The sequence below is a fragment of the Vulpes lagopus genome, chromosome 2 (genome assembly GCF_018345385.1).
Source record: "Vulpes lagopus strain Blue_001 chromosome 2, ASM1834538v1, whole genome shotgun sequence".
In the NCBI taxonomy this organism is placed as follows: Eukaryota; Metazoa; Chordata; class Mammalia; order Carnivora; family Canidae; genus Vulpes; species Vulpes lagopus.
The window spans coordinates 92,856,480-92,873,762 of record NC_054825.1 but is presented as its reverse complement, the minus strand read 5'-3'; the positions used below and the strand labels follow the sequence as shown (position 1 = coordinate 92,873,762).

Sequence of the window (17,283 nt, the reverse complement as noted above, 5' to 3'; positions counted from 1 at the left end):
CATGCCTTTTGCCTCTGCAGCACAAAGAGCCAAGCCCAGAAACCTAACATTAGCAGTGATGTCAGAAGTGCAAATCATCATCATTTTCTCACCAGTAGCAATTTAAAAAAAAAAAAATTACCACACAGACCACAAAATATGTCTCTCTGCTGACACGTGAGTTCTTTCACATAGCCCTCTACCTCAGTTTACTCCAAAATAATTTAAATGTTGATCATACTAAAATTTTTTTCATGCCTAGTGACTAGCATGGCATCTGGTATGTAGTAGGTGGGTAATATATACTTACCAAATGAATGAATGAAACAAGCAAGCAGTTAAATAAAAAGTTGTCTCCACAAATAAAGATAAAGTCTTACCTTCAGAGTAGTATGCCAATGAGTTTTTTCCCCATTTCCTCAGAGAACAGAAAGTTGGAATCGAGAGCCAAGAGCAAGAGCTATCACTAAGAACAGATCAGGACTTGTCAACCATCCATCTCCTGGCTGATACCAAGAAGGCCTGTCGGCCACCCCTTGGCATTAAACAGACCTACACACAAGCAATCTCATTTGGAGGAGACCAAATAGGGAAAACAGTCATAATTATTTGAGCAATTCGGCCTTTAGATTTTCCCTTCTTCCAACATGCCATGTCACATAGCATTTTCCACCTGCCATTACTACAAAATATACAAAATAAACTTTGTTGTGTAATCTTTCTAATAAGATAAAAGTAACCCACCGGTAATATGTTACAGAAAATGTGCTAAATGCGACATGTATGAGATAAATAGGAGTGTGGATGAGATATAGTAGAGATGAAGCACTACAGACACAGTGGTGAACAAGAAAATCTTGGTCCCTGCCCTTGCGGAGATCACAGTCGGGGGGACTTATCAACAACCAAGTCAACAAAGCAATTGGTATTGTGCCTAGAATGCTAAAACAAGCAACAGGACAAGTGGTAGGAGAAAAACAGGCTGAAAACTACTTTCAGACAGGCAGTCAGGACAGGCATCTCCAAAGAGATGCAATTAATCCAGTGCCCAATTCCAGAAAGAATAGGAGGGTCTAGTCAAAAGCTGACGAGCAAGTATTCCAGGCAGAGGAAAGAACCTATAAAGAGGCTATACCCAGAGCTGCAAACTGGCCATGGATGGGGCCATGGGCAGTGAGAGAGGAGGTGCATCATAAATATGGAAATGGCATCTTACCACATGATTCACCCAAGATGCCTTTGAAATTACACACACTTTCCCTTGGCTGGGAATCTTTCTCTTCCATACTCTCCTCTGCCACCTCACAGGTTCCTCCTCTGGAAAACATTCCCTTATCCTCCAGGGAAAAGCAAAGATGCCAGGACTTAATCCCTCCTGACTGTGGTCCCATGGCACCTAATGTGTGACATTATTATACCTCTTACCACACTGTGCTGAATCAGTGTGTTCGAGGACCCATAAAGCAGGGATCTTGCCTTATTTGCCTTTGTTTCCCAGCAGTCCATAAGGAACTTGGTCCCAACAGATAGGAAATGAAGTGAATGAATGAACAAACCAAAAGAGGAATGAACAAATAAATGAATGCAGGAGCACCACCAGCATTAATTCATTACCCAATGTTGGAAATTTGGAGCATCATCATGGATACAGTTCACAACCCTATAGTGTAGGGGGCAGCATGATTTTTATCCCCCCATGACTGTCATACAACAAACACTTTTGGGCAAATCTTGCATCACAGAATAGAGATGAAATAATTTTCACAGAGTATCATTAGACACTGGCACTAATTCAAGCACACTCATAAGCATGCTTCAAGTGCCAGGCCCTGCATGAGGCTGTGAGGTCAGCAGTGGCCCTATCCATGAAGATCTACCATGCCAGTAAGCAGAGCAAATCATACTTCTGAAACGCTGTTAATGACGGACATTGTAAGGTTCTTTACATGTAACTAACTTCTTTCATAATATTAAGAGAGAAGAAAATTTTAATTCCAAGATCACCCAGAGGAGAAAATAATTTAGAATCTGTTGCTCAGTAATATTCACACTAATTCTTGACTCACTGAGTCATGCCTGGGCTTCCTGTCTACAACGACTGGGCAGAAATTCAAGCAACCATAACATTCTAAACAAGGGTTCATTACCTGCATGTGACTCTTTGTCGTCTCCATGTATAGAATCAGATGTCACTTCCATTTCTCGTTGATTCAGCACATCCTTCAAAGGTGGTTAAGATTCATAAACCAGCCATGCATATTTTCTGAAGTCACAAAGATATATGGACCCCCTCCGCTAGAGAGTGTGCTTTGATGCAGTCAAATTGAAAAGCAGAAGCAAACAGCATGGGAACTGTGGAGAAAGGAGTCACTCCCCAACTGCCCAGACCAGAATGGTCACATTCCTGACTCTGTGCACAGCCCAATCCCAGTCTACTCCATCTAAGCCTCTGCCAGGCTGTGGAGCCTGTGGCCTTAAAATCCACAGGTGTGACAGCACTTACCTGCCTAGGAACAGCAAGGTAAGGTATGCATTTCTACAAACATCACCATTCAAAATGCTCAAAATACACAGGAGCCAAGCACTTCCTCAACTGTCCTTAGGTTTTCCATAAATTAGATCATTAGGTTGTACACCTAAAACTAGTAGGATGTTATATGTCAATTATATCTCAAAAAAAAGAGTATGTCAAGAATATCTAATAGTTGAACTGTATAGTAACTATTAAACTTGTAAATGTCCCTTGATAATTTTTATAGTTGTTTTATATTGAAACTAATGAAATAAATATTTCTATTTATTATAAAAAATAACTTTTAATAATTCTGTTTATTTTGAATTGTCTTTTATTCCTTTTCCCCATGAGTAAAAATATGTTCAACCCATTGAAGAGAGAATATGAGCATTCTTTGGTATACCAAATGTTTATATCTCATGATAATGATATAGATTAGAGTTTTTATTCTTTATTCTTATCACCGCCCCCCCTACTTTTTTTTAATCCCCACTGTCCCCTTTGGCAGCATGGTACACCAGACCAATGTTTTTAAATGCATAAAATAAAGCAGATGGCATTATAAAGGAAAACCAATTATATTTAAATTCACTTACAAAATAGTAAAAAGACCTGTGACAGAGTAATCTTTGTTTTTTATGATTACATTCAAAGTCATGATCCAACAGTTGGGTCCATACATGTTGTGCAGGGATGATGAGCCAGATGATTTTTCAGCCGTAATGTGAAGTGAAAATGGCTGTGATTTTTGTTGGTATTACAGCCAAAGTTACTACCAATCCTGTGTTTTATGATCTATGCTTGTAATAAAAGGAGATGCAAATTTTTGTTAGGAGTTAGCGAAATAGCTAATTGTTTTTCCTGTCCAAGTTCATGGACCCCTTGCATTGTAATAACCCGTGATGAAGCTGATGGTTTAAGATGTACATTTATATTCTTAGAGCTTTGGCAACAACAGCAGTATGTCATGAAGAATATTTTTATAGACAACAATTTGAAATGGAAATAAATTTCAAAAGAAAATTCTATTTCAAAAGGATCACCACAGTAAGTTTAGTTAATAGCCATCAACACACATAGTTAGAATTTTTTTTTCTTCTGATGAGAACTTTAAGACCTACTCTCTTAGTAACATTCAAATATGCAATACGGTATTGTCAACTATAGTCACCATGCTATATATTAATCCTCAAGACTTACTTATCTTAAAATTGGAAGTTTGAACTTTTTGATTACCTCCACCCATCCCCGCCCCATCCTACTCCCTGCCTCTGGCAACCACTGATCTTTTCTCTGTATCTATGAGTTTGGGTTTGTTTGGGTTTTTTTAGATTCCACATATAAATGATATCATACAGTATTTGGCCTTTGTCTGGTATCTTTGTCTGACTTATTCCACTTAACAAAATGCCCTCAATGTTCATACACATTGTTGCGAATTTTTGCAGGATTTCCTTCTTCTATGGCTAAATAAGATTCCAGTGTGTATGTGCATGTGTGTACATCTTCTTTATTCATCTACCAACAGAAACTTAGGTTGTTTCCATATCTTTAATGACATCAAGCACTTTTTTGACATATTCTTAATAACGATGAAACTTGGGCAGCCCGGGTGGCTCAGTGGTTTAGCGCCGCCTTCAGCCCAGGGCCTGATCCTGGAGACCTGGGATCTAGTACCGCATTGGGCTCCCTGCATGGAGCCTGCTTCTCCCTCTGCCTCTCTCTCTCTCTCTCTCTCTTTCTCTCTCCGTGTGTGTGTCTGTGTCTCTCATGAATAAATAAATAAAACCCTTTAAAAAAAATAATGATGAAACTTCTCTAACTTCTTTCCAGAAAGACACATCTTTGAGCCAATGAGTCTCTGGGATTTGTAAAATGAGGATATGAGCCAGACAAGGTTACAAAATATATTACACTCTTTTCTACCAGATGTTTCCATAGTTACAACCTATCAACTGAAGATTCAGCCCATCTCATCTCTGTAACAGCTCTGTGAATATATGCACATACTCCCTGGAGGAGTAACAGAGTAATCATTAACATCTTACTATGAGTTTCTTTAATCAGCCAACCATTAATATCCACCTCACCAATTTAAAAAAAAAAAAAAAGGAGCTCTGGTTAGAAAGGAGAGTCCAGGCCTGGATGGAGTTAGAAGGCCAGTGAACAGCATTCAGACGCTGGGTCACCAAAAAAAAGTTCAGAGAAGGTACAAAAATCAAATTTTGCAGAACCTCAATGACAGCCAGCAGGCCCCAGCTGTGTGATGAGAACTGCTCTGGAAGATTAAATACCACAGCTTTTCTCTCACACAAATTAAGACAGTTTGGGGCCAGTTCAGTTCGGCAGCTCCAGTTATATTCAGTAACTTTCTCACTCTTTCTCACCAAAAGGAAAACAAACAAGATAGAAAAGATGCTCCCAACCTTGCTCTCTTCTTCCCACTTCCCTTCTGCCTACCCCTCTCCCGTTTTCTGCTGACACTCAGGACTTGTGAGCCCAAGGTCGGCCTGCTTTAATTCACAGGCAGGAGTCACATCTCTTTCAGCATATTAACAAAACCCCCTCAACCTCACACAGTAAATATAAACCTAAAGTTTTTCTATAAGTTCAGATGCCCCACCATTCCCACCAGAACATTTGCTGGAAATCTGTGAAAGCATTTCTTGCCAGGTACCTAGCCAGTAGAAAACCATCAACCACCAAATGAGATCTGAAGGAAAGTGAGCAAAAAGTTCTCCCTCAATGTCCCAGGGAGCCGAAGCATACTGAGTTTGGGACTGCTACTTAATCTTAAGAAAGTCATTTCCAGGATCCCTGGGTGGCGCAGCAGCTTAGCGCCTGCCTTTGGCCCAGGGCACGATCCTGGGGACCCGGGATCGAATCCCACGTCGGGCTCCCGGTTCATGGAGCCTGCTTCTCCCTCTGCCTATGTCTCTGCCTCTCTCTCTCTCTCTCTCTCTGTGACTATCATAAATAAAATAAATAAATAAAAATTAAAAAAAAAAAAAAAAGTCATTTCCTTCCTCCTTGACTCCGTTTCCTCAATTGAAGTGGAGAAGATGATCCCTTAAAACATCTTTCAGGGACGCCTGAGTGGCTCAGTGTTTGATTATCTGCCTTCGGCTCAGGGCATGATCCCAGGGTCCTGGGATCAAGTCCCACATCAGGCTTCCCATGGGGAGTCTACTTTTCCCTCTGCCTATGTCTCTGCCTCTCTGTCCTCTCATGAATAAATAAACAAGATCTATAAAAAAAAAAAAATCTAGCCCTAAAATTCTGTGAAGGTCCATGTTGCCACAATAAGCCATCCATGGTGATACATGAGAGAGAAGAGCAGAAAGCCATTTATTACCAAAAAAGAAGTTTATAAGTCAGGAAATGCTGGGAAGAGACCATTTCAGCTTGAAGGTCTGCTTGCTTCTAGGGCTCACTCAAAATGTTCAGTTCCTTACATTTGTATTTCATTACAACCACAACGTGTGAAATGTCTAAGAGAAAATATTCCCATAATCACTAGCAGTACAGAAAGTATGTGGCTGTAATGTGAGGAGAAGCTTGTCTCAGAATAACTGGGACATTTACAATTCACATGTACAATAAAGGATTGTTAAAAGTTTGTCCCGCCCCAGCATAAGGAAGGTATACAAAACATTACAATAACCATACCTAAACGGCGGCTAGAAACCGGTGCTGAGAAAAGACAACTACTAAAAAAAATTAGGGGATCATATTATTCACAGAGGCTTATGTGACTGCCAAAGAAATGATATTGTGCAGAATTTTCTACACTGTCAGGAAGATTTTTCAGCAAAATGATCTCCAAAGTAAATATCTCATTACATGAGATTTTCTATCTCAATTTTTATCGAAGTGATAGATACATATAGTTGGTCTTTTTTTTTTTTAATCAAATAGGATTATAATAAAATCCAGCAAACTGCCTCAGTCCTTCTTTCAAGGGCCTACCCCCTTCCATCTGTTAGCTATTTGTTCTGACATTTATGCATTTCTAAATATTGTACTTAGACTGCTATTTTCTGATTCTAAGTCAGACATTACTTACAAAATATTTGTTATGGTAATTCAAGATTTATCTCTGCTATATCTACTCTTACAGTCTCTATCCAGTTTTTTATTTCTGGTATCATACAATTTCCAAGATTCCTTTCTTATTCTTGGAATCTGATTTTTTATAGCATTCATTTGTTTCAAAGATGCAATTATTGGGGATCCCTGGGTGGCTCAGCAGTTTAGTGCCTGCCTTTGGCCTGGGGCGTGATCCTGGAGTCCTGGGATCAAGTCCCATATCGGGCTCTCTGCATGGGACCTGCTTCTCCCTCTGCCTGTGTCTCTAGCCTCCCCCCCCATGAATAAATAAATAAAATCTTTTTAAAAATGCAATTATTTTCCCACTTCTCTGAGGATATTTGTTATATTTTATATCATTTCCCGCTCTTTCCCCTAAGTTTCTTTTTCCTGTTGGCTTGAGTAATGGAAGCTTTCCTCAAACCTCTGACTCCTGGCAGCACCTCACATTTCAAAATGAGACAGTCAAATGCTCAAGTTTTATGTACCTGGGTGTCACCTGGCAACTGTGGACTCAAGTAGGTAATCAAATTCCATCCTATAACTATACTATCCTCGCAATAAAAGCATCCTCTGACTTGAGGCTGGTATAGCTTCAGGACGTCTGGGATTTCCCAATCTTGGTGTCCCTTCATCTTCTTGGTGTCAAACCAGAACCTTGCCATTCTCTCTGGGCCAGGGATCCCAAGTCAAGAGTTCAATTTCTCCAGAGAATATACAAATCCATATTCTCCTATGCAGGTAGGGAAGAAGAGAAAAGATCTGGGAGTCAAGGCACACTGTTTACAGATCTGAACCGAACTGCTAGTTTTTAGCCCCAATAAACTCCCATTTCCCCCTAACCCAACCTCAGGTAGTACTAGTTACTCTGAATTAGGGGGCTTACAATGTATGAAGGGTGCAACAGAAAGCCGCCTGTCACCACCCTTTGCCCTGGACCCCTCAGTAGTTACCACTCTGCTATCATCTTCCAACATGCCTTGCCCATTCAAAGCCACTTTGTCTCTACCTCCCTTTGACCATATTTGTTTATTCATCTTTTTTGTTATTTTGCTGTAATTATAGTGTCATTACAGCAGCAAGCAGTGACAAACGCATATCTACTCTTCCACTTTTAACTACAAGTTCTGTTCTCTTCAATTTATTCTTAGGAAGAGTCCGAAAATGGTCTCATTACTATAAGCCAGGCACTGGTTTCACATGGTGATAGTGTGCATGCAAGACTTGATTCTCACAGTCTCAAATTTCAGAGGACAATCTTGCTGAATATCTTATGATCAAAACCAGACTTTGCACAATAATATTCATAACATCAGATGTAACTGTCAGCTAATTATTCTTTTCATGATTAGGTCCAACTTGGAATTTGAATTTAATATTTATAATATGATTCAGTCATTTCATATAGAGCAAAATTTTATAGATACAGCATCAAATTAAATTTTTTTCCTTTATCTTTAAATGTGAGATTTTACTGTACATTCAGTAATTCAATCCAGCCAAATTACAGCTATTTGGGGACCTCAATTCACTTTACATACTGAAAATACTAAAATACATTAAAACTTTATTTGAAAATTCAAATAAGGGTAGCCCTGGTGGCTCAGTGGTTTAGTGCCACCTTCAGCCCAGGGCCTGATCCTGGAGACCCAGGATCAAGTCCCACATCAGGCTCCCTGCATGGAGCCTGCTTCTCCCTCTGCCTGTGCCTCTGCCTCTCTCTTTCTCTCTCTCTCTCTCTCTCTCTCTCTCATGAATAAATAAATAAAGTCCTTTAGAAAAAACACACACAGGAAAATTCCCATCTGGGCTGAAAGGGAACATGCATGTTTTTAATAGTAACATTATGAAATACAGAAATAATTTTTCAAGACCTTCTTTTGAACCAGAAAGAACTTCACAGCTAAATGCCAATATTTCCCACAAAACCCAGTGAAACTGACTATGGGGACCTAAGGAGAATGGAAACTTCTCAGGTGAAGAAAGAAAAAGTTTGCCAGCAAATTCATAAAATTTCAAACTTTTGCCCAAATTCCTTGGTTTGCGGCACCTGGGTGGCTCAGTCAGTTAAGCTACCAACTCTTGGTTTCAGCTCAGATCATGATCTCTGGTTCATGAGATGAGCCCTGTGTCCAGCTCCATACTCAATGCAGAGTCGGCTTGAGATTCTCTCTCCCTCTACCCCTCCCCCTGCTAGGTCTCAGTCTCTCTTCTCTTCTCTCTCTCTCTCTCTCTCTCTCTCTCTCCCCTCCCCAATAAAGAAATAAATCTTTTCTTAAAAATTACTTGGTTTTGAAGCTCACATACAGCTTGTTTGATTAAGTCACTGGAAGTCCTAGAAGCCTTATTTTGCTCATATTGTGATATATCTTTAATGTATCACTAAAAGATAGAAAGCAAGAAATGCAATAAGGTCCTTCCTTTTCTTAAATCTTTATATTCTGATTTAGCTGAAGTAAAAAAATAAAGGTAAATACTATTAGTAACTTCAAACATTAAAGCCAAATGAACATTAATGCTGTGCTCCATAGATTCTGATCCAGGAATACTTAGCAGTCCCTAACATTCAAAACAAAATATCCGAAAAATTTATTTCCTTGCTCTTTCCCACCATGTCATTAATTTGAGCTGTTCTGCTCTCATTCAAACAATAATAATTTTGTCAACTATAATAATCAATTGGTCTTAAGAGGAATAGAGATGAATGATGTTAAAATATTTACAAACAATATTTATGGCATTTAATCCACAATTTACCTTGTGGTCATGATAATTTAATAGCCTAAGAAAGGAAGTATAATCAATCCAATCACCAAATTTAAGAATTACCAAGTTTCCTGCATAACTACAAATCTCTTTTTGTTAATCAGACCTTGAATCTCTAGGCAAATCAAAATAGTGCCACTCTCTACATTTAAATAGAATGTGCCTGGGACGCCTGGGTGGCTTAGTGGTTGAGCATCTGCCTTTGGCTCAGGGCATGATCTTAGAGTTCCAGGATCGAGTCCTGCATTGGGCTCCTCACGGGGAGCCTGCTTCTCCCTCTGCCTATGTCTCTGCCTCTGTGTCTCTCATGAATAAGTAAATAAAAATAAACAAACAGAATGTGTCTTCTAAAAAAGTCAAAATCTAATCCTCCCTGTACATATTCTATGACTTAAGCCTAAAGTGTTCTATTTGGTAATCCTTGATACACATATCCAGTCCCTACATGTCAAACACTGTTCAATGGCGGTGACATGAAATGGTTCATGAAGTCCTTTAACTTTTTCTTCAACACTCTGCTCACCAAAGTATCAGTCTCATTTAACAGGTCCCCGAATGGAAAACATTTCTAAGTCAGTTTCTTTAATTCCCAATACCTACTAAGGAAAGACAGAAGCCCTAGATGGTAAGTCACAAGGGTGAGTTAAGTGGTTGAAATAAATCCCTGGCCCAGAGTCACCTGCAGGACCACTGTGAAAGGCCACTCACAAACTTTTGGGAATCAGCTGATAAAGGTGCCCTGATGAGAGATGGTAAATCAGTGAACACACTCAATGGACGCTCACTAACATAGGACATGCTGTGGGGAGTCATAAAGACTTTGCCACACAAACATCCAGACAACTGAAGTCTTTACTTAACACACAGAAACAGCCAAACCCCAAACAAAAGCCATACATGCTAAGCAACAGAAACCAGGTTCCACTCTTAAAAACTATATAGCTTTCTAGATTTTCTTATAACAAAATAACTTTGGACTAATTAGCTATAGTTAGTATTTGCTTGGAGTTAAAGACTAGGCACTGAGAAGCACTGCAGGGTAGTGACGGAGAGTGTGGCACAGCTATGCAGATTTAAATTCTAGCCCTGGCACTCACTACCTGTGCTAGACTGGGTAATGTCCTTAGCTACTCTGTGCCTTGGTTTCCTGTCTGTGACATGGGGATGATAATACAAGTTCCACTTTCATAGGGAGAATTAAATGAATTCATATGTGTATGTATATATGTATATATGCATATATGTGTGTACAAACACACATACACATATATGGATATGTAAGGAAGTGTGGGATGTGTGTATAAATAATATTAATGTGTTATTAATGTGTATGTGGTTGTACACACATACACATATATGGATATGTAAGGAAGTGTGGGATGTGTATATAAATAATATTAAAACAGGGGCACCTGGGTGGCTCAGTAGGTTAAGCAGCTGCCATTGGTTCAGGTCATGATCCCAGGGTCCTGGGACTGAGCCCCATATAAGGCTCCCTGCTGGATGGGCAGCCTGCTTCTCCCTCTCCAATGCTTGTACTCTCCCACTCTCTCCCTCTCTCTCTCAAATAAGTAAATAAAAATCTAAAAAAAAAAAAAAATAGTAAGGGCATACATAGTAAGCATGCAAAAACCTATTCAAGCTACTTTTGTTACTATAATGCTTCTTATACACCAAATTACTTCATGTAGTGTTCAGGTTAGAGCTAAGCAAACACTAAACATGTACAAATGTATTTAACAGGATGAGTTAGAGATTATTTAAAATTGTCAGTGGATTTCCAACACCTGTGCCCATATGGCCACTGATGAACAATCAGCTTATCTGAGTGATTTCCACAGTACCTGCCCCCCTCACCCACTCCAGAAAGAGCCCATAAGAGAATCTGGTACATAAAGCACAAATAGAATCTCAGAGTTGGAAAAGTAGTTAACAGAGTTTAAACAGCAGACTCGGGTAAATGTTCCCAGTATTAAATGAGGCTTATGTGAATCCATCATCAGCCCGAATTATAACATTTTATACCATGACTGAGAGGAAGGGGTGGAAAACAGAGAGAGTGGCACTAATTTCTCTGATTAATGTTTTTGCATTAATTTGTTTTGATCAATGCCTGTACCTCTCTAAGCCTTCCTATGAGAAACTGTCCTTTGCTCCTGAATGCCCCTCCTTGCCTGGGTTTATATCCTTCCTCGATCTCCTGCTGCACCCTCCCCGCAACTCCTGACCCTATGAAATCCAACCACAATGTCAAACTGTGTCTGCCTGAGCATCAGGCATGTGCCAGCAAATCAGAGGCTGGCATGGGTCAAAGTCCATGCAGCCAGACCAGGTGACTTGGCCCAAGAGATGTAGTGGCTATCTCCCTCAACAACCTGTAGAGAGTCAAGAGCAAATGATGCAAGGGGAAAGGATGGCCAAGAATGAAAGCAGGAAATAACAGTAATAATGACAAGGACAAAAAAGCCTCTATCTGTGCTAGCCCATTGCAGCAACTCTGCAGATCCATTCAAATGTAGCAGAACCATTAAGTTTCTTCTCCTTAGAGCCCAGAGGTTACATTTTTTTAAAACTGACTTTAAATAACTTGAGTCCAAAAACTGATGATAGATACAATGTCTCCAATAAATCTTACATAAAATTCTACAGGAAACCCTACTAGACTCCCTTACTCACAGAAAGGATGAAGACAAGAGAAAGGGGCACAAGGATATTAGTAAACCAAATTACTCTTGGGGAGCGATAACCTAAATCTCCAGTCCAAGTAAACGTCTCATAAATAATTTAAAGCATTTAAGCAACCAATGTTTAAATGTCAAGGTCTCTGGCAAAAGGGAACATGAAAGTACAGAAACCCTGCACTGCATTTGGACATGCCCCAAAATAGCATTCCCTAGGGAAAGGCCTGATCAATGGACCTTTCACCTTGGGCCATGATGTTTAAAGGCTGAGATACATGTGGCTCAACTCAGAAAAATATGGAAGATTAATTTTTAAAAGCCCAATTAAGTATTATAAAAATTTACTTTAATTCAAACACATTTTAAACAAATTTTTTTCTATTTTTTTCCAGACATTGAAAGAATTATACAAAGCAACACTGTATTTCATGCTATCTTCTAAATAAACATAAAGGAGTAAGAAAGAATAGAATACAGTGAAGAAAGATTTTTCCTTAATAAACCAGGAGTGACAGAGAAGCCCAGAGCACTGTATCATTACCAGATTATTGTGCAGCCTCGTAATAGCTGCCAAGTATTTTCAGTATATATTACAAAGTATTAAAAAATACTAAAAGCAGAGTATCTAAGCCAAAAATGAAACTCAGAAAAGAGATAATAAGTCAGACAATGGTAAAACATAAGGACTTGAGGTTTGTCAAAAAAAAAAAAAAATCCCATCTGGAAGCTATTTCCAGGAAAAGAAAGGAGAGAATAAAATCCAGAAAGAAAGCTTCTATTAAGAATTACAAACCGTGAGAGTAGAAATACATACACAACAGGGGCAAGTTCCATGAGATATAATCAAGTAGCAAAGAATTTCTTGAAGGGAAGTCTGAGGACCACATTTTTAAAATTAATTTATGAAAACAAAGACAAGAGTAGGTATTACACCCATAACAGTCTGATAACTGAGATACCAGGATCATTTAAAGTTGTTGCTGATTTAAGGCAAATCACTGGATAATTTCCTCCCATCTCTATTTTCAAAAACGATTTTATAAATTTGTACTTGGCTTATCCAATAAAGGATGCCACTTGCCAACGGACTATTAGTCTAGGCATCACGTAGAGCTGAGGAGATAGCTTTCTCCCTATCATTCATGGTCCCATTATGACGTTCCAGAGAAAAAAGGGTTTTCAGGGCCTCAAGGCCATGGGGGAAAAAACTGTATTTCGCATTAGTAAATGTCATGTGAAACATTTATGGATAGGGGCGCCTGGCTGGCTCAGTCAGTAGAGCATGCAACTCTTGATCTCAGGGTGGTAAGTTCAAGCCCCATGCTGAGTGCGAAGCCCACTTTTAAAAAATTAATTTAAAAAAATTAAAAATAAAAATTTATGAGTCATATCAATCTTGTAACGACCATTTTCCTCTCTGCATTGCCTAATACAACATTCTGAGACAAATTTGCATCCAAAGTTTAACAATGGGACATTGTTTTATATTAAAACAAGTAGAACTCTAACTCCCTTTGGCCTTATCTAACTAATCAACTCTTTCTTCCCCTCTTTGTATTTCGGCTGATTTTTTTTTTTCCAAATTCTACTCCTTATGTGACCTTCTGTAGGATTCTGGAATAAGATGGGGTGTAATCTTTTAAATACTGCGAAAAGCTTATAAGACTTGATGAGTAACTCAAGTATCCTCATATATGAAACAGAAAAATTACATCTGCCCCACAGAATTACTGTGAGGAAGAAAAGAAATTATGTATTTGAAAAGTCCCAGCACATAAGCTTAGCTCTCAGGCTCCTGTAGAACGACTCCCAGGAACGACTTTGTCAATATAAAATTAATTTTCCTCTTGTGCTCTGGATTTAGCAAGCAACCAATTAGTTCACACACATTGCTAGTTTTTATGGTGTAACTAACTGGTTACAATTTTTAAAGGTTAATGTATATCCGATACTTCACATAAAAATCACTGACTCTGGCTAAGACTCCTAGACCTATATATTATGTGAAGTAAAAGTTTAACAAATCATGTTGAATTTTAAGTAAGGGTCACGAAAATGAAGGTAACCCTAACAAAGGGATTGGTATACTAATATATTTACACAGACCTTCTAATTTCCGATGTTTTCTTTTAATATAACTGCATCTCCCAATCCAAATGACACACCGAGGAGCCCATTGTAACACAAACTACATGAATGAGAGCTAAGAGGTAAGTGCCAACCAGCCCCACTTATGGCCAAATAAGAATCAATATCGGCCTATGTGCTTTTTAAGAGTGATAAAACAAGAGTAGCAATGATGGATGAAGTACTTGGAGGAGACGGATCCTGAAATCCTTCAGCTGTCTCTTCTATCTGGGAGGAGGGAGTGTGCAGGGAACTGTCCTGACCAGGATAACAAGGACCCATGAGGCATGAATTCCTGAGATGAGTTTAAGCAGCTTAAGTGAGTGTGAGTGTGCCATAGTGTCCTCACCTGCCAAAGGCAGTCACAGCTACTCATTCCACAGGATCATCACAAAACAGTTCCAAGGACTCTAACACGGCAGATCCCTACTAATGTCAAGCAGCAATATTCAAGCCACCACACTCAAAATATAGCCCTGTGACAGCCCTACCTAACAGATAATGCTAAACTCACTACCTCTCTGATACCTCCTTCTGGAATGTCTGGTGACTGCTATGAGAACAGGAACATTAGTGTGGAATGAAGCCTGACCAAGTAGGGTCAGAACTTCAGCCAGTTTTCCCCATCCCTGACCTCTCCTATCACACCAAAAACCCCAACCTTCCCCACTCCACCATACATTGTGCCCATGTCCTGAGCACAATCCCATAGGTCCTAGAATAGTGTGCCCTGACCTACTACCCCTGCTAGGCCTGGAGGAGGACCCATGAAGCTCAGGAAAGTGGGTCATCTACAGACAAGGGCAAGTCCCAGGACCCCCACTTCCTGCCCCTGCTGGGTGAACTTAAAAGGCATTTTATCAAGAAACAATGTTGTAAGGGTTCATTACATCCAATAGCACTTTTAGTGCTGTATTGTCTTTCAGCTACCATTAAATGTGAAATCGGATTCTATAAGCCAACTACAATTCCAAAGTGCCAAACAAGCAAATTAGAAACTTTTTACAACAGGTAAGTGTCCAGGCCTGGAGTCCTGGTCGCCTCCTCTTGATCTCAGCAAGTCATTTGACCTCACTAAACCTCAGTTTCCAAGGATGGAAACAAAGGAGGAAGGGAGAAAACAAGAAGGGATAATAAAATACCTTCTTCCTAGGTCTGTTGTGAACACTATAAAATTCGGTAGTGAGAGCATCTGGCACAGTGTAAACATTGAGAAAACAGTCCCCATCGCAGGTGCACAATCCCTGATTCACGATGCCAGCATCTGAAAAGTTCTGGAAACAAACAGTTTTGTCATAACCCATTTGGCAGCAAAACATGACCTGAACTGACCTGAGGCTATTTATAACCTTGTTTATGTCCCATTTACTATGAATATTCATACACTTTGCTACAGAAATATTAATATATTTAATTATAGGGCACTATCCCAATCTCCCCCAGAGACACTGCATAATATGTGATATATGTACCAAAAGCTATCTGAAACCTTAAAAAAAAAAAACAGTAATCCTGAAACACACCTGGTTCCAAGTGTTGGGGTAAGAGATTGAGCGTGTATCATACATAACCCATCCTGAAACTGAAGGAGGTAGTGATTTGCTGCCTCTACCCAAGTGCAGTCTTATGTGCTAGATTGCAACGACATTTCCCCAGACAAGTGGTCAGGATGTCTGAGTGCAGCAGTGGCTCTGCCCTGGGACTGGTTAAATCAGTATCCTGGTCTCAGCTGGCTAGGCATGGAGCTTAGAGGGGGAAAGAGCAGAAGGCTGAGTGGAGGGGGGAATGTGGAAACCTAGCCTGCTGTAGTATACTGTGCTTGCTCTCAGAGGACCCAAGCCATCAAGCGCATTCTTATAACTTGTTCAGTCACTTTTTTTTCTAGATTTTCAAAGTGAATCTAGTTTTCATTCCTAACACTGGCTCCCTCGAGTCTGGGCAAACTGCCACTGAATCACAAGAGCCACTCAAAGGGTTGTTTTTTTTTTTTTTTTAAGCTGTTGAAAACATTAAGCTAAATAAGTGAATATTGTCCAGCCTCCTTCACTGTGCCCTTAGCCATCTTTATCATCCATTAAAACGACACTCCATTCATGCCAAAAATATTCCGCCCTTAGTAGATTAAACATATAGCACGTACACTATAAATGATAAATATGGGTATTAATGAAGCAGTAGCATGGGGAAAGTGGAAAACTAAGAAGTAAATCAAATTACTGCTTCTCTTTATAGTACCACCCTTAGCCCTAGACTACAGGGGTCCTGCCTGCAACACTGCCTTTTCCAAGACTCTGACTGTGGTTCCCTCTTCTAGTCCCAACCATCCCTGGGGGACAGAGAGATCACAGGGCCAAGCAGATGAACACATGCCCTGAAAGCCCATACAACCTCTTTCAAAACATACTCTAGGGACCCAGGCTCCCTGTAATCCCACCCAAATGAGCCCTGAGCTCCCTTCCCAAGGAGTTTGCTTCTCACACCACTGATTGCAAGTGGGATAGGAGGGAGACCACAGATGTTTGGCCAGGGTGACCACCGACTTGTATGCAAAGCTTTCCTCGGTGCAGAATGAAGCTCACATGGGAAAACACAGGATAAAGTCCACACCAACTCTCCCTGCCATCAGGTTCCAGCACAGAACTCTGAGGACTTGGAGAATTCTAAATTTGAACCTGGCTCACCAAGTTGTTAAAAAAGTATACTTAGCATTATCCATTCTCCCCTTCTTTTTGGTATCAGAAAGCCAGCCCTCGCCCCTCTCCCCCAGTAGTTTGAGCTCAGCACAGGGCAGCCTCACCACAAAACACATTACCCAAGCTCCAATGCAGCAAAATGAGGCCACATGACTTAGTTGCAGCCAGTTGGATGGTAAGAGATTGCTAGGTCCCAGCCTTTACAAAGGAAATTGTTTTTTTCCATCTTCTCTTCCCTTTCTTTGGACTAGAACATGGACATAGTATTGAGGGGTCAGCCACAACAAAGAAGATGAGACCACACTGTGGAACGGCAAACCATGAGAAAGAAGGGACCAGGACCATTGAAAGGCCATTCAGACCAGAGCCACCAAAGCCACCCACCAACTCTGAACTGTAAGGTGAGAGAGAAATAAACTTTGATTTTATTTGA

At 40.0% G+C, this 17,283-nt stretch overlaps 1 protein-coding gene across 5 annotated transcripts in view; it reads right to left on the bottom strand.

The window, feature by feature from the left end:
* Positions 1-17,283, bottom strand: part of UTRN (utrophin) — a 496,122-nt gene that overhangs the window by 450,166 nt on the left and 28,673 nt on the right. The window contains exon 1 of one of the 5 annotated variants that reach the window (XM_041741751.1): positions 2,127-2,265. The exons of the other annotated variants lie outside the window; for them this stretch is intronic. Within the exon in view, the coding sequence (XP_041597685.1) occupies positions 2,127-2,178 (52 nt within the window). The 5' untranslated portion in view covers positions 2,179-2,265. Of the gene's footprint in view, positions 1-2,126; positions 2,266-17,283 lie in introns of those variants that run through there. 5 annotated transcript variants of the gene reach the window in all.